This window comes from Vombatus ursinus, unplaced genomic scaffold (genome assembly GCF_900497805.2).
Source record: "Vombatus ursinus unplaced genomic scaffold, bare-nosed wombat genome assembly UNPS02014959.1, whole genome shotgun sequence".
Classification (NCBI taxonomy): domain Eukaryota; kingdom Metazoa; phylum Chordata; class Mammalia; order Diprotodontia; family Vombatidae; genus Vombatus; species Vombatus ursinus.
In genome coordinates, this window is record NW_020954737.1 from 1,530,393 (window position 1) to 1,548,531 (window position 18,139).

Consider the following 18,139-nt stretch of genomic DNA (forward strand, 5'->3'; position numbering starts at 1 on the left):
CCACAATCCCTTCCTAGAAAATAGGTTTGTTCCCACTCTGGTCTAATCTGTGTTTTGAAGACAGAAAAGGAAAGAACATAAAAGCATAGGGAGGAGGCATTTTTCTCTTTCCCATCCCCATGTGTCTGGGTGCATCTTGTATGAGTTCTCCTCCCCAGAATTCATTAGACTGTGAGTTCTTTGAGGTCTGGAACTGTCCTTTGCCTTTCTTTGTGTCCCCAGAACTTAGCACAGTGTCTATCACATAGCTGGCACTTAATAAATGCTTATTGTCTGACTTAACTGACTTCCCAGAATCTGAGCAAACCAGATCATCTTGCTAGCAGCCTTAGCCCCTGAACTTGTCCCTCTTCCTGTCAGCAAGGTACCTATGGCTACACTCTCCATGCAGAGGTGCCCATGAGATGACAGGGGTTCTAAACCTTTCACACATCACGGACCCTTCAACAATCTGGTGAAACCAATGGATCCTTTCTCAGAATAATGCCTTAAATGCACTAAACAGAATACATAGGATTACAAAGGAAACCAAGTATATTGAAATACAGCTATGAAAATACTAAAAAGTGAAACAAAGCTTATAGATCCCAGGTTGAGAACCTCTATTCTAGAGGCTTGTTGTTGTTAAGACATTTTTCAGTTGTGTCTGACTCTCTGTGATCCCATTTGGGGTTTTCTTGGCAGATACAGGAGTGGTTTGCTGTTTCCTTCTTTAAAGCTCCTTTTACAGATGAGAAACTGAGACAAAAGGGTTATGTGACTTACCCAGGGTCACACATCTAGTAAGTGTCTGAGACTAGATTTGACCTAAGAAAAATGAGTCTTCCTGACTCCAGGCCCAGCACTCTATCCACTGAGCTACCTAGCTGTCCCACATCCCCATTCTCACGTCTGATCAGGGTAGCTACATTATAAATTCACCCAGTTGATGGGGATTCAGCAATTCATTAGGGAAAGGAAGGCTTCCCTAATCAATCCCCTCTTCCAGGAGGGTTATGGGAAGAGATCTAGGTTAATAGATTTATATCTAAAGTTGGGAGGGGCTTTAGGTCAGCTAGTCAGTCAATAAACATTTATTAAGCACCTACTGTATACCAGACACTGTGCTAAGCCTTGGGGATACCAAGAAAGATTTTTTTAAAAAGTCAGTGCATGCTCTTGAGAGCTCACAAGTGAGTCCAATTCCTCCACAACCCCTTCCTTTTTCTAGTTGAGGAAACTGAGGCCCAAGAGGTAAAGGCACTTGTCTAAGGTCAGATAACTTGTAAGTTGAGTCAGTATAGGCATACTTCATTTTAATGAACTTAGCTTTATTGTATTCTGCAGATAACTGCATTTTTTACAAGTTGAAGGTTTGTGGCAACCCCTAAATCAAGCAAGCCTATCAGCACCATTTTCCCAACAGCATGTGTTCACATCATGTCTCTGTGTCACATCCTGGTAATTCTCACAATATTTCAAACTTTTTCATTATTATCTTATCTGTTATGGTGATCTGTGATAAGTGATCTTTGATGTTACTATTGTAATTGTTTTCGGGTGCCACTAACCAAGCCCATATAAGACAGTGAACTTAAAAGACAGGGTGAAAGGAGAGAGAGAATAGAACAAATAGAAGGGGAAATAGGATGGAGGGAAATATAGTTAGCAACAGTAACTGTGAAAAAAAAATTTGAAGCAAGTTTCTCTGATAAAGGCCTTATTTCTCAAACATATAGAGAACTGATCAAATTTATAAAAATAAGAGCCATTCCTCAATTGAAAAATCATCAAAAGATACGATCAGTTTTCAGACAAAGTAATCAAAGCTAAGCCATATGAAAAAATACTCTAACTCACTGTTCATTGGAGAAATGCAAATTAAAACAATTCTGAGGTACTACCTCATACCTATTAGATTGGCTAATAGGACAGAAAAGGAAAATGACAAATGTTGGAGGGGATGTGGGAAAATGAGACATTAATGCACTATAGTCAAGTTGTGAACTGATTCAATGATTCTTTTCGGGGGGGGGGCTTTTTTGGTTAGGCAATCAACGTTAAGTGACTTGCCCAGGGTCACACAACTAGTTAGTGTCAAGTCTCTGAGGCCTGATTTGAACTTGGGTCCTCCTGACTCCAAGGCCAGAGCTTTATCCACTGGGCCACCTAGCTGCCCCTGATTCAACCATTCTGTAGAGCAATTTGGAGCTATGCCTAAAGGGCTATAAAACCATGCATAACCTTTGACCCAGCAATACCACTGCTAGGTCTGTATCCTAAAAGAGATAAAAAACAAAAAGGAAAAGGACCTTTTTGTACAAAAATATTTTTAGCAGCTCTTTTCTGGGGGCAAAGAATTAGAAATTGAGGGGATGCCCACTAAATGGGGCATGGCCGAACAAATTGTGGTATGTGATTATGATGGAATACTATTGTGCTATAAGAAATTATCAGCAGGGTGCTCTCAGAAAAACCTGGAAAGACTTGCATGGGCTGATGCAAAGTGAAATGTACAGTGTACATATAACAGGACTATTGTAAGATGATCAGTTGTGAATGACTTAGCTATTCTCAGCAATACAGTGATCCAAGATAACACTGAGACTTACGATGAAAAATTCTATCCATTCCCAGAGAAAGAATGATGGTGTCTGAATACAGATTAAAGCATGCTTTCCTTCTACATTATTTTTTCTGAGTTTTTTTTTGTCTGTTTTCTTTCACAACATGACTATTATGTATATGTTTTGCATGACTTCACATGTATAACCTATATCAAATTGCTTGCCTTCTTAATGGGGGAGAGGGGGAAGGTTGAGAAGGGGGAAAGGAGAGAATTTGGAACTCAAAGTTTTAAATATAAATGTTAAAAATTGTTTTTACATGTAACTGGGGAAAAATAAAATACTAAAGAAAAAGGAAAAAAAAGGCAGCAAACTTAATATTGTGTGTGTTCTGCCTGCTCCACTGACCAGCCCATCCCCCATCTCTCTCCCTCTCCTTGGGTCTCCCCATTCCCTGAAATTAGGCCAATTAATAACCCTACAATGGCCTCTAAGTGTTCAAGTGAAAGGAAGAGTCAGTCAATGGGCAAACTTCATTGTTGTCTTATTTTAAGAAATTGCCACAGCCACCCCAACCTTCAGTAGTCACCACCCATCAATATTGAGGTGACTCTCCCCCTCAAAAGATTGTGGCTTAGATGATTGTTAGCATTTTTTAGTAATAAAGTATTTTTTAATTAAGGTATGCACATTTTTTAGACATAATACTTATTACACACTTAGCAGACTATAATTTAGTGTAAACATAACTTTTTATGTACTGGGAAACCAAAAAATTTGTATGACTTGCTTTATTGTGATATTCCCTTTACTGTGGTGGTCTGGAACTGAAACCACATATCTCCAAGGTCTGCCTATATTCGTGATCAGCTTCCCTGACTCTTAATCCATCCATGTTTCTACTACATTACAACAGAGGGAGACGAAGTGGAAATGAGAGGCAGAAGGTAGGGACTGGGAAGGGCTAGTGTTGAGTTAATTTGAGAGTGGGAGGGGCATCTAGGTGGTACAGTAGATAGAGCACCAGTCCTGAAGTCAGGAGGACCTGAGTTCAAATCTGGCCTCAGACCAAACACTTGACACTTACTAGCTGTGTGGGCAAGTCACTTAATCCCAATTGCCTTAAAAAAAAAAAAAGTGGAGAGGAAGGAGAGAGTTTAAGGGCCAGCATGTGCCCTTTACTGCTTAACCCCAGCCCTTTTGTTTGAATGGAACCAGTCCCTATACCAGTATACTAGGCATATACCAGGCATACACCTGTACCAGTTGGAGGGAAGGGGGATACAGGCACCTTGTCTATACCACTCTGATAGAAAGGTGGGCTGACAGCAGCTTGAGGGTCACAGGACCCTTGGGGTGGAGAAGTAAGGCCAGGCCTGGAAAGGGACAGGGGAGGATCAGATAGGTATTTGCTGGTGCTGGGTTGGAAGCATGTTGCCCTTCCCCCACCCCAGGTTGCTGCCATCTGACCACAGGGCAGTTAGCAGAGTAGTTGCTTGGGCCTAGTTCTTGTGTGGCACAGTTGTAACAAAAACAGCTTCCAGTCCCTACAGAAATAGTTTAGGGGCAGCTAGGTGGCACAGTGGATAGAGTACCGGCCCTGAAGTTAGGAGGACCTGAGTTCAAATCTGGTCCCAGACCAAACACTTGACACTGGTGACCCTGGGCAAGTCACTTAACCCCAATTGCCTAAAAAAAAAGAAAGAAAGAAAGAAAGAAATAGTTTAGAGACAGAGAAGAGCTGAAAACCAAGAAAGCCAGTGCTTGAACTTGGATAGTCACTTCCCTCTCCCTTCTCACCTCCATCTCATGGAATTCTTTCACTTCCTTCAAAGCACAGTTCTAGGGTCACCTCTTAGGAAAGGATTGATTTCCTCAGTCTCCTCAGGAGCTAGTGCTCCCTCAACAGAAATAATAATAATAACAGCTATTATTTATATAGCCGTTTTACTTAAGAGGCTTGCAAAGTGCTTAAATATGTTATCTCAATTGGTCTTCAGACAACCCTTTGAGGTAGGTGCTGTTAGGATAAACCCCATTTTAGAGATTTTTGTCCAAAAGGTGTCCCTCCATCTCACACATAACCATGACATGAACAGGCTTTGGGAGAACGCTTCGCCCTTCCTGGCAAGGAAGCATGAGAGAAGTCAGAAAAGAACAGTTTTCAAGAGGAGAAATTTTAAAACCCAAAGGGCCCAATTTTGAAATTAGAGCAAACCACACTCTTGGGGTCACTCAAAAGAAGCCTCACTTCCTTCTTGGTACTGGCATACCTTGGAGATATTATTGCGGTGGTCTGGAACTGAACCAACAAGTCAAATATTGCAATAAAGTGAGTCATCAAATTTTTCACTTCCTAGTGCATATAAAAGTTATGTTTACACTAAACTATAGTCTATTAAGTGTGTAACAGTATTATGTCTAAAAACAAGCATACATACCTTAATTTAAAAATGCTTTATTACTAAAATATACTAACCATCATCTGAGGCTTCAGCAAATCATAATCTTTTTGCTAGTGGAGGGTCTTGTCGTGAGGGTCTTGCTGCTGACTGATCAGGATGGTAGTTGCTGAAGGTTGGAGTGGCTGCGGCAATTTCTTAAAATAAGACAACAGCAAAGTTTGCCACATGGATTAACTCTTCCTTTCACTTGAACACACTTAGAGGCCATTTTAGGTTTATTAATTGGCCTAATTTCAATATTGTTGTGTCTCAGGGAATAGGGAGGCCCAAGGAGTGGGAGAGATAGGGGAACAGCTGGTCAATGGAGCAGTCAGAACACAAACACACAATATTTATTAAGTACGTTGTCTTATGTGGGCATGGTGCCCTAAAATAATTACAGTAGTAACATCAAAAATCACTAACTGATCATAGATCACTATAACAGATATAATAATAATAATGAAAAAGTTTGAAATACTGCAAGAATTATCAAAATGTGACACAGAGACACTATGTGAGTACATGCTGTTGGAAAAATGGTACTGATAAGCTTGTTCGATGCAGGGTTGTCACAAACATTCAATTTATAAAAAACACACATTTGAAGAGCACAATAATACAGCTGTAGGATAACATACAAACTCTGTTTTTTAAAGACCTTTGCAATCTGGCTCCAGGTAATAAATAGATTTAATAACATCATTCCCCTTCATATATATATATATGTATGTATATATGTATGTATGTATGTATGTATGTATATACATATATGTATGTATGTATGTATATACATATATGTATATATATGCACATACACACATATATGTATATATACATATACTATTGTGTATATTACATATTTTGTATATTTATAGCAGTATACTCTTGGATATATATGTGGATATATATATGTGCATACAGCAATATATACTTGTGTGTATATATGGATATACACACAGCAATGTACTCTTATGTATATATATATATATATATACACACACACACAGAGCAATCTCTTGTGTGTGCTCTATATATAGATACTCTTGCATTATATGTGTATATACATTCTCACAAGCATATACATATATTTACAGCAATATATTCTTGTGTGTACTTTATATACTTATATATATATACACAGACAAAGCAATATATTCTTGCATGTATACATGTGTATATACACACAGAGCAATAAACTCTTCAATGTGGAATTTAGCAAAGGCTTTTTGATGAATGAGTAAATGGATAAATGAATGACAAGAAAGGAGTTTGAGAAAAGTTAGGATAAATTTCTAATTTCATTATTCATAATGCATCAATGACAGAGATGACAGGTTTTCAAGAATATAGAATGCTAACCTGTGAGAATAGTGCTGTGGAAGACAACCACATTTTAAGTGCCCCCTTGTTGCTAATCTCTGAGACAGAATAAATAATGAGCTGGGCTCACTCAAGAAGGGCTGGGCTCACTCATATATTCTTATGAGAAGCTAGGGAAATTACAAAGGCTCAGGAGACCAAGAAATAGGATAAAAGCAGGAAAGCCAAGCTTGTGTAGAGGAGATAAAGGAGCTGAGATTATATAACCTAGAGAAAAGAAAGCTGAATAAATACTGAATAATTATTTGTAAATGTGCAGATAGTTTCCATCTTTACCAGGCCAGACCAGGGAAGTACAATGAAAACTGTAGCATGGGGCATTCAGTAAATATTTATGAAAGAACCTCTGGATTTCAATGGCTGCTAAAATGCAAGGATGACTGAGAAAAGTCTGTAAACTTAGATGAGACTTTTTTTTTCTATTAAAGCTGAAGTAAATCTGTTACCATGGGGCATCTAGGTGGTGTAGTGAATAGAAAGCTGGGCCTGGAGTCAGGAAGACTTATCTTCTTGAATTCAAATCTGGCCTCAGACACTTATTAGCTGTGGGACCCTGGGCATGTCACTTAATACTGTTTGCCTTAGTCTCTTCCTCTATAAAATGAGTTGGAGAAGGAAATGGCAAACCACTCCAGTATCTTTGCCAAGAAAACCCAAGATGGAGTCATAAAGAGTCAAACTCAACTGAAATGACTCAACAATAAAAACAAAGCTGTTATTGCCTACAGCAGGGGTGGGGAACCTGCCACCTAGAGGCCACATGTGGCCCTCTAGATCCTCAAGTGCTGCCCTTTGACTGAAGCCAAACTTCACAGAATAAATCCCCTTAATAAAATTTGTTCCAAACCCAAGGACCTAGAAGGCCACATGTGGCCTCGAGGCTGCAGGTTCTCCACCCCTGGCCTAGAGTCAAGGGGAAAGAAGAAAGGACCTCCAGTAGTCTTAATCTGTGAATTCCCTTGGGAAATGGTCTTTCACATTATGAGAATGAATAATGTTCTTTTCTCACCTGAATTTTCCCAACCAAGAGTCAGCCATAACTGCTCCCAAGAGAGGTGTGAAATAGCAGAGACTGCTGAAGGCATGGTATACAGATGTAGATGTGTCTTCACTCCAGTGTAGGAAGTACAGAAAGTAAAGTGTCAGCACAGCTAGAGGGAGAAAAGGGTACAGGTGAGATGAAAGGTGGATTAGATCCCTATCTGGGAAGGGAGGGGTTAGAAGTTAATGATCAAATAGAGAACCTGAACAATTGTATGAAGAATAGAGAACATTTTCAAATACCTGTACTAATGGAGTGGAACCATAGCATAAATAATCCAAAATAATGGCTTTACAAAAATCACGTCTATTTGGCTTGGAACGCATTTGTGTGATGTGATGATTTTGTGGCAGATTTCCTTTGCCATTGCGTTTTGCTCAGTTAAAATTAATCTACCTGCCCTAAGCACCTAATGTAGAAGTGGTGGAAAGGCAGCCAGTCTAGGATTAAAATTTACCATAGATAATACAAAAAAAAATTAATAATCTGCATACAGATGAGAAACTGAGTTGGCAAACTAATCTCCCAGTTTCTGGGAGGTTGGAATGGGCCATGAGACACAGTAGACTAATGCTTAAGATGCCAAAGGAGTCTCTGCTCCCAGGGCATCGAACAGTAATGAATGCCTGTTTGCAGTTTAACTTCCTGGATTTGAAGGCCACCAAGGATTTGCAAAGGATTTGGAGAAGGAAGCAAAGGGGAGGGGTTGTTGGGAGGGGGGAGGGCAAATGCATTCTAATATACATTTGCTCTGGTTTTCATAGGTAGTTCAGGGACTAGAAGTGGTCTTTTAAATTTTTTTAAAAAAATTATAACTTTAAAGTGATTGAATTTTAAAAGCTCTAGGCAAAAAAATAAGGCTAAGAACAATGAGCTAGAGGCAAAGCTAAGAATAGGGGTAGACAAAATAGGTGCCCTTAGGGTAAAATACATGGAGATACAATAAGGTGTATTTTCTCAGCATGATTTTTTAAATTCACATATTTTTACTGCCAGAAAGTTGTTCTCTCTGTGATCTGTAGGTATTTATTTTGTGATAAGTTAAGATCTACATGTCAACACTCAAAGTAACCCGAGGTTAGGGTAGGGGGGGGAGGGATTTTTGTAACCATAACTAGTGCATTAAAAAATGCCCTGTTGGGGCAGTTAGATGGCGCAGTGAATAGATCACTGGCCCTAGATTCAGGAAGACCTGAGTTCAAATCTGACCTCAGACACTTGGCACTTACTAGCTGTGTGACCCAGGGCAAGTCACTTCACTCCATTGCCTCGCCAAAAAAAAAAAAAAAAAAAAAAGAAAAAGAAAAAATGCCCTGTCTTGGCCCTGGTTGGTGAAATAAACTTTTGTCTCAAAGATTTAGTCCCATATGGAGAGATTGATGATACAAAAGAGGGAAGGGATGTTTGATAATGCAAAGTTAGATAGGAAAGGATGGAGTAATGATGCAAATTTGGGTAATATATTGCCTGGCACATAAGGGGGTTAATACGTGTTTATTGACTGGAAAAAAAAAAGGATTAGTTCCAGTCTGAAAAATTCAGACTCCTTGGGGAAAGTATATGGAGAATTCATCCTCGACTCCTTTTAGATCAAACTTTTGGAGATCATCTAAGCAATTCTGTGTTCAGTGCTGTCTATGGGAGGGAGATAACCTTGTGAGAAAACTGACAGCTGGACAATAGAATCAGGTCACGGTAGGGAATCATGGGACCACAGCGAGCAGGAGACAAAGAGTTCATAAGCATGTCTCAAAATTCACTCCTACTTCCTCTGGTCAATGTGTTGATAGTACTAGTACTAACTTGTACTTCTAGTACTAATACAAAGCTAACAGCTCTGCTGGGTAGGAATTTCATACCTGGCTTCATGCCAACACTCTGGACTACTATGAAGTTATGGTGAACTCATAGACCATTGGGTCTAAAAGCAGTTTTTTTCAGGTGTGGAGTCCTGGGCAAGTCACTTAACCTCTCTAATCATTAATATCTTCATCTGTAAAATGCCCACCTCGAAGGGTTGTTGTGGGGGAAGAGCTTCATAAACCTCAAAATGCCAGAAGAATGTGAGTTATTGTTATTATAGTTGTTATTTCTCAGCCCACACAGGGTCAGGGCAGGGATTCTGTAGTTTATGGGTGAAAGTAGCAAGAGCTTTCGGAATTCAACTAAGGGTGGAAGAATTTTTCTATTCCCACCTTTAGTTTTGTTAGCTTGCAGTAAGATTTCTTCATTCAGGGTCTGGACTTCTGCTTTTAACTGGTGTGAACTACAAAATAATTCCTCAAACAGTAGGAATTCTAAGAGGGCTAAGCCTAGGGCAGAAAAGAAGGCATAGTACAGGGAAATAGAAAAGTGAGATAGGTAGGAAGGGGGATTTGGGGATTCACAGAGTACCTTTCATGCCATAGTACGAGAATCGTTCACAGAACTCATTCACCACGATGAAGGCAATGCTCAGTGGGTAATTAGAGCCACAGATTTTCTATGGAACAAAATGGTAGTAAATTGGGGTAAGGGTGTAGTGCAAATACATTTGAAATGTCTGAACCCATGACCTTAGTCAGAAAATGTACTTTCCCATCCCCACAAGTGATGGTGAGCTCCTTGAGGGGTACCTGTTCAATCTTTTTCAGTTGTGTCTGAACCTGTCAGATCTGTGACCCCATTTGGGGTTTTCTTGGAATGGTTTGCCATTTTCTTCTCAACTCATTTTTTAGTTGAGAAAACTAAGGCAAACAAGGTTAAGTGACTTACCTAGGGTCACACAGATAGTAATTGTCTGAGGCCATATTTGAACTCAGGAGGAGTCTTCCTAACTCCAGGCCCAACATTCTATCCGTTATGCCACCTAGCTCCCTGCCTTGAGGGCAGGAACTATCTTTTGTCTCTTTTGTTACCCCCAGCACTTAGCAACTTAGCATAGTGTCTGATACATAATAGACATTTAATAAATGTTTAGTGATTGAATGATTAGTGAGATGCTAGCCCTGGTTTCTACTCTCCAGGATAAACTTGCTTGAGGTAGCAATTCCAGAATAATGGCTATGTCTGAGTTACTTTGTACATTTCTATGTACATTGTATAGAAGTATCAAAATGCACAAAATCTCACTGCCCAAATCTCCTGTAACTCCTGCAGTGGTCTCAAGATCCTACCCTTCTTCCCAGAGTATCATGGGCAATGTTTGTGGAACTAGATTAGAAGACTCTTGTGACAGGACCACTTATCCATGAGGGTTTCATTCCCTCTGCCACATGGGACAGGCCAGTGTTTCCCTCAATGGTGACAAAGCCTTCATCCAAGGGAATAAAGTTCAACCTGTATCTCACTTGATAGAGTTTCCTGGTAGCCTCAGTCCATATTGACCAGTCTCCAGGTTGCCCAAGGACATAAAAAGATCCATTCAACTGAATTTGGGCAGAAGTCCAAAGCCACACAAGTTACCATGCCTTTGCCTAGAGGCAAAGAGACCTGTATCTACACAAGCAAAGTGTAGTAGTGTCCTAGTTGAATATCCTTTCTATGCTATGGCTAAATAAAACCTCCTTTTTAACTGTTTGAATGACCTCTAAATGCCTCATTTTGTTCCAAACCCTCAACCCAAACTAATAGAAAGCGAAGGATCTCCAAATCTAAGGATTCTATTCTAATCTTCATCCTTCTTCATCTCTCCACAGCCCTTGACACTGTGCATCACCTTTTAAGTTTTCTTGACACTGCTGTCTCTTGATTCTCCTCCCAACTGTCTGACTACTCCTCAGTTTCCTTGGCTGCATCTTCAACTCAAGGCTGTTTTGGTCCTCTTCTCTTCTCCCTCTAGATTAATTTGCTTGGTAATCTGACTAGCTACTATAGATTTAATTATCATTTCAATATTGATGATTCTCAGATCTGTCTGTCCAGTTTTAATCTCTCTGCTGACTTTCAGTCTCACATCTCCAACTGTCTATTGGATACCTTGAACTGGATGTCTTACTTCTTAAATTCAACATGTCCAAAATTAAGCTTATTATCTATCCCCTGCCCCTCAAAAATACCTCTCATCTTTGTAACTTCCCTATTAAGGGTACCAACATGCTCCTAGTCATCCAGGCTTTCAACCTGTGTGTCATCCACAACTCTTCACCCTCATATCCCATACTAATCAATTTCTACCTTCATAATATCTCATGCATATGGCCTCTTTTTTGATACCGCTACTATACTGCCATCACCGTGGTGCAAGCCCCCCTCACCTCCTGCCTAACTCATTGTAATAGTTTGATGGTTGGTCTCCCTGCCTTAAACCTCTCCCAAATCTATTCCACCCTCCACTCAACTGTCAAATGAATCTTCCAAAAAGGACGGATATGACAATGTCGTCCCTGATCTCCTGTGGTTCCCTCCCTATCACTTTTAGAATCAGGTATAAACTCCTCTACTTTTAAAGCCCTTCATAATCTGGCCCTTTCCTACTTCTCCAGTCTTCTTATACTTTCCTCTCTCCCCTGCTCCCACCCCATATACTCCAGGATCCTGCGACACTGACCTCCCTGTTCCAGCTAAAACACTCGTCTTTGTACTCCTCACATTGTCACTGACTTCCTTCAAGTCTCAGCTAAAGCTCTACCTTCCTAGTCTTCCTTCACCTTAAAGCCTTCTCTCTGAGATTATTTCCAATTCAATCATTTGTACATAGCTGTTTCCATGTTGTCTTCCCTGTTAGACTGTGAGTTCCATGAGAGCAGGGACTGTTTTTTTTTTTTATCTTTCTTTGTATCCCCCTGAGCTTAACGGAGTGCCTGGCATATGACAGACACTTAATAAATGCTTTTGGAGTGACTGACCTGAATTAGGTCCAATCATTATATTGGGCATTTATAGACAGAATAGTTTAGGATTCAACTTGAGGCATAACTACAGGTAGAGACTCTGTCTACTCTCTATTTGGAAAGCTATCGCGGTCCCCACGGTCCCCAATAATAGCATTCTTTGTTTCAACTCTAATGTCTTATCACATTTCAAGTTAGAGTAGGGAAGGAGAATATTAAAGCTGGAAAGACTATGTCTGGGATTTGATTGCTGGTGGGCCATATGCATGAGATATTATGAAGGCAGAAACTGATTATTATGGGATGTGAGAGTGAAGAGTTTTGGATGACACATAAGTTGATTCTAGTCATTTGCCTTTGCTTGAGCAGGTTAAATTAAACCTGTCCTATATTCAGTGTCCTGTTAGCCTTAGTCTAATCCTAGTTTCATTGAGGGAGTTGAGGGATTTTTTCTCTCTCTCTCTTTTCCTCTCATAAAGATCTAAACAGGAACTGAATTCTACCACTTAGGTGGGAGCATGAGTGAAAGAGAATTACTTATTAAGAAACCTCCTAGATTAAACCTGGTCTCTATTATCCTAAAGTTGAAGTAGTGGGCTACAGGCTATTTAGTGATAACCTGTTCATCCTTGTAGGGGAATTCTTGCAAACACAGTGACTTTCCAGCTTGAGGGACATTATAGTTTGAGACAGGGCCCGTTAAAAAAGACAGAAAATATTCTTAGAAGTCAGTTTAATTTCAGTGTACAAGGTTGTGCTCTCTGCTGATCAAAGATTTAGTTAAGACCCCTTTAACTCAGAACATGAAAACATTCTATCCACCGTGCCACCTATATCCCCTAAAGTCGGGAGCACTTGAGCTCAAATCCGGCTTCAGATACTTCCTAGCTATGTGACCCTGGGCAAATCACTTAACCCTTTTTGCCTCAATTTCCTCATCTGTAAAATGAGATGGAGAAAGAAGTGGCAAACCACTCCAGTGTCTTTGCCAAGAAGACCCCAAAAGGGATCACAAAAAGTAAGACATGACTGAAATGACTGAATAACTCAAAACACGAAAACACTGATATATCACAAAATTTTATGTTCACTTTTCCTCCAAGTCTCCAAGAAAGGGAAATTTTACAACTCCAGTTGGATTTACACTCTCCTGGATGTTAGAAGAATCATTCCACAGTATTCAGTACAACCCGGCTGATATATTGCTGAAAAAATGAACATTTTATCCCAAATTTTGCCCATTGTCCTAACCCACCTGATCAGAACCAGGGGCAAAGGGAGAGAAACAACCTCTGAGAGAGACTACCTCTCTCCCAAAGGTAATCAGACATATCAGTGAGTCAATTAAGCAATAAACATTTATTAAGGGCCTACTATGTACCAGGTACTGTTTTAAGCATTGGGGATACAAAAAAGAAGCAAAAGAGAGTCCCCTCAAAAAGCTTCAGATCAGATGAGGGAGACAAAGTGCAAACAAATTTTCATGGCAAGTTAAATACAGGATAAATAGAAAATAATTAACAGAACGAAGACACTAGTGGGATTTTAGTTAGGACTTAAAGGAATCCAGGGAGGTCAGTAGTCAGAGCGAAGGATGAAGAGCATTACAGGCATAGGGAACAGTCAGAGAAAATGCCAGGAGCTGAGATATGGAGCACCTTGTCTGTGCAACAAACAGTGCATGGTGGGGAGGAAGGTGTAAGAGGACTGAAAAGGTAGGTGGGGGCTAGGTGAGGAAGGGCTTTGAATGCCAAACAGGGTATTGCCTATTTGCCTCTGGTCCTGTTTCTAGTTTACAATAATAATTTGTACTAGAAGCACAGTGTAGTGGGTGGCAACGGTGGTATTAAAAGAACTTAGTACTAAGTCAAGAAATTGTATTTTTATCAATTTCCAAGAGCACAGAGTTAATGAATGTTTGCTGGCTGAATGAATGAATTATGAGTACCCTTAAGTTATTTAATTTCTCTAGGCTTTAGTTTCTTCCTTTGCAAAAAGAGGACAAAAACAGAGGTCCTATGCATCAGGTTGCGGGCCTTGCCCTGCCTGGTGTCAGGAAGACTCATCTTCCTGAGTTCAAATCTGGGCTTAGACGCTTAATAGCTGTTTGATCCTGGGCAAGTCACTTTACCCTGTTTGCCTCAGTTTCCTCATCTGTCAAAAGAGCTGGAGAAGGAAATGGCAAACCACTCTAGTATCTTTGCCAAGAAAGCCCCAAATGGGGTCAGGGAGAGTTGGCCATGACAGAAACGACTTAATAACAACACTTATCAGCTTGTTATCAAAATGAAGGGAAATAATGAAGATTAAAGATTTCAAAAAGTACAAATTGGGATGCAAGTGCGGAGCATTGTTGTGGCTATGTCTCCTCTCTTTCATCAGATTGGCTACTTCCCAATGACAGAGATTGTGTCTTCTGACTCTTCCTGGACTTTATTTCTTTGCAAGGATGAAGTTCTATACCCAGAGGGACTGTGAGCTGAACTCTCGCACTCTTAGGTCTTTAGATCAGCATGCAAGCAAGCCTCTCCAAACTTGTTATTCTTTTCTCTTAGTAAATTTTTCCAGACCATAGAATGAAACCTTGAATTTAAGATGAAGCACAATGATTATGCCTCACCCCATTTTAAGAAGAGGCTTTAAAGTGTTAATTCAAGTCCCAGACATAATCGATTTCTTTGCTCCTATAAAACCCATATTGGAACTGGAGGAGGCAGAAAGAACCAAGAGAGAAAGACAGGAGTGAGGTATCCCTAATGAGAGGCAGCACAAGCCTCCCTAAAGTAGAGACTCACCCAAGCTGTTTTCTTTGGAGGGCTCGAGGGCTGGGGAAGTTCCTCTTCTGGGGAGACGAGTGCAAAGAGGGTTTCCTTGGACTCATTTGTAGGGAAGGTATTCATGTCTAGCTCCTCAATAGCTCTCTCCTCAGGCATGTGGCTGCAGTAAGCGACTGGGACAGTGTCCAGCTTTCTTTGAGAAGAGGGACTAGCAGGGGGGTGGGAACTGGGAAGTGGTTTCAGGATTTAACCCTGTGCGTGTCAGCTGTAGCTGTTTTGTAGTTTATAAGGCAGAGCTGGGAATTAATTGTCGGGAGACTAAACTGGTTGGTTCACTGAAATGTAAGGTGGGTAAGGGGAGAGACTTGGAAACAACTCTGAAACAGCATCTTAAATTTGTATAGTGCTTTATATTTTGGGAAACATTTCCGTCATCATTATCGCACCTTATTCTGATAAACAACTGACTAGCGTGATTAGCAGTAGCTGCACTATATCGTGCTTTCCAGTTTGGGCTTTGTTGACACTGATAACAACAGTGTCACAAGGAAGAATGAAGGGAAAATGTGATGGATTAACAGAGGAGGTATGATAAAAAATGCCTTTGAGGAAGACTATCTTGGCAGTCTCGAAGAGTAGTAACAAAGCACCTTAATCATACTAGGCACTCATATATTTGTTGCTTTAATTTGACTTAGGCAAGGAATCTATCAATTTGCAATTGCTAATACAGTGATACCAGCATGAGGTCGTGAGTATTTGGATTTAGGGGGTACCTGTGAAAATAGGGAGGAAGGGACAGAAAGGATAGAAGGAATGATGCAAGAAACACCAGAAGGACACTGAAGTTGGGAATTGGTGCTTCCTTCTCCATCCTCATTGGAGGATCCGGAAAATGTGGGGTTGATGGAGTTTTCAATGAATAGTAGACATTCTTTATCTAATTAGAGACATTTGAGACTCATTGCCCTCCCTTGTGGACCTCATCCATTGATCTCTCTAGGAGGTGTGTGTGTCTGTATATGTGTGTGTATATATATATATATATATATATATATATATATATATATATATATATGAATATGCATTAAGGGATCCACTCTGTCAGTCAACTAGCATTTATTAAGTTCTTACTAAACTAAGTGCTGAGAATACAAATATGAGCAAAAAAGAAAGTTCTTGACCTCAAGGAGCTTACATTCTAATTGGGGAGGGCAATACATAAAAGGAAACTGAAAGGGGGGGAGACAGAGAGGGGGCAGCAATGGGAGGAGTCCCAGGCATGGAGGCATGATGGAAAAATGAGAGGTGGCTGGCCTGGGTACTCTCCTTAAAGAGGTTCTGAGAAAAGCCATTGGAACAGAGGGAGAGGTGTCAAGGGCAGAGAACAGTACTAAGGGTTGAACTGCAGGGCTAATGTGACATTATGGAGGAAGAGGTTTCTGTGGCTTGGAGAAGTCCAGACCTAAAGAGTCTGGGGGAGAGGCATAGGTATAGGGGAGGCATAAATATGGGGGAGAGGCAAAGTTCCTTTCAGACTCTTCCCTTTCTAGACCTTAAATGATAGCATTTGCTTATCAAAAGGAATTCTCTGAGCTCTAGACAAAGACGATGAGTGGATGAGTGTAAATTGCCACAATATCTTTCCCTTTAAACATTAATTTAGGGAACTAAGCTATTGTTTTTGTTGTTGTTATCATTGTTGTTGTTGCTGGGCTTTCATTCCTGAAGAGAACCAATGACATTACAGGCTGATATCTTGACTTGCACGTGGATAGGATTTAAATGAGGCAGAGTCTTTGGCTAGATAAAAGTCAAAGTGGACTGAGGGTGGCTCAGAATGCAGTGGGTGACCTTGGCCTTTCTAAATTAAGGTCTTTCCTAGGCCTAAATCTGTCTGAGGCAACGCCCCATTCAATGATTAAAGGCTAGAAAGCACATCTGATAGAGCATTAGGTCTGGAGTCAGGAAAACTTGAGTTTAAAACCAACCTCAGACACTGCCTGTGACACTGGGCAAGTCACTTAACCTTTGTCTGTCTCAGTTTCCCCATATATAAAATGGGGATAATAGTAGTACTTATCTCTCAAGTTGTTGTGATTCTTAAATAATTTTTTTTAAAGCAGTTAGCACAGTGCCTGGAAACAGTTTGCCTGTTTGCCTCAGTTTCCTCATCTGTCAAATGAACTGGAGAAGGAAATGGCAAACCTCTTCGGTGTCTTTGCCAAGAAAATCCCAAATGGGATCAGGGAGAGTTGGGCTCAACTGAAAATGACTGAACAACAATGCTTGTTTCCTTTCCCCTTCATTAACATACAAGAGCAGGAGATATTTGGAAGTAAAAATGGTGTAATTAAACACCAGAACTGTTTTGTGGTTGTTGGGAACATGCTCATCTGCATGATCTGCGAGTTGGTTACTTACCATAAGCTATGGTGAGAGCTTTGATCTAGGGCACTTAACCCCACACCAGGAAAAGGGTGTTAAAAAGGGTGTTAAAAAAAAAAAAGGCTAAGCCTGAGGGCAATAATCTGAGGGGATCACTCTGTCATTGTTTAAAAGGGTTGGGTATCTTCTTGGGTTGAGAATAAGAAGGAAGCCCTTGGGAATGGATTGTGAGGGAGCAAAACCTGGGAGTCATCTACTGGTCCTAGGCTGAGGCTATCTTTTCTTTTCTTTTTTTTTTTTTTGGGTGAGACAATTGGGGTTAAGTGACTTGCCCAGGGTCACACAGCTAGTAAGTGTCAAGTGTCTAAGGCTGGATATGAACTCAGGTCCCCCTGACTCCAAAGCCAGAGCTCTATCCACTGTGCCGCCTAGCTGCCCCAGAGGGAATCTTTTCTAAAACAGAATAGCGTACCTGCCCTGGCTGAGGATTTCACTAAAGTGGTGACTGGAAGCATGAAAGACCAAGATTAATGGGAGCTTTGTATCTGCATGTAGCCAGACAGCACCAGAAGCATGAATGTGAGTTGACCCTTCTCTTGTTCCTTTGCATGCTTTCTTTATATGAATGCTTCTCTACTGGCAACCTCTGAGTATGCCCACTCCTTGCTCATACTCTGTATTTATGTGGGAGACTACACCCCAGGTTAATAAGAGATATTCCCCAAAGAGATCAAGGAAAGGGGAAATA

The 18,139-nt window shown here is 40.5% G+C and overlaps 1 protein-coding gene across 2 annotated transcripts in view; it reads right to left on the reverse strand.

Moving 5' to 3' along the window:
- LOC114030416 (solute carrier family 15 member 2-like) overlaps nucleotides 1-15,159 on the reverse strand; it is a 44,764-nt gene extending 29,605 nt beyond the window's left edge. For both annotated transcript variants that reach the window (XM_027845223.1, XM_027845222.1), the window contains exons 1-3: nucleotides 15,022-15,159; nucleotides 9,810-9,897; nucleotides 7,383-7,524 (exon numbers count right to left, since the gene is read on the reverse strand). In XM_027845223.1, coding sequence (XP_027701024.1) covers nucleotides 7,383-7,524; nucleotides 9,810-9,897; nucleotides 15,022-15,159 — 368 coding nt within the window. The remainder of the gene's footprint in view (nucleotides 1-7,382; nucleotides 7,525-9,809; nucleotides 9,898-15,021) is intronic.
- Between the last annotated feature and the right edge of the window lie 2,980 nt (nucleotides 15,160-18,139).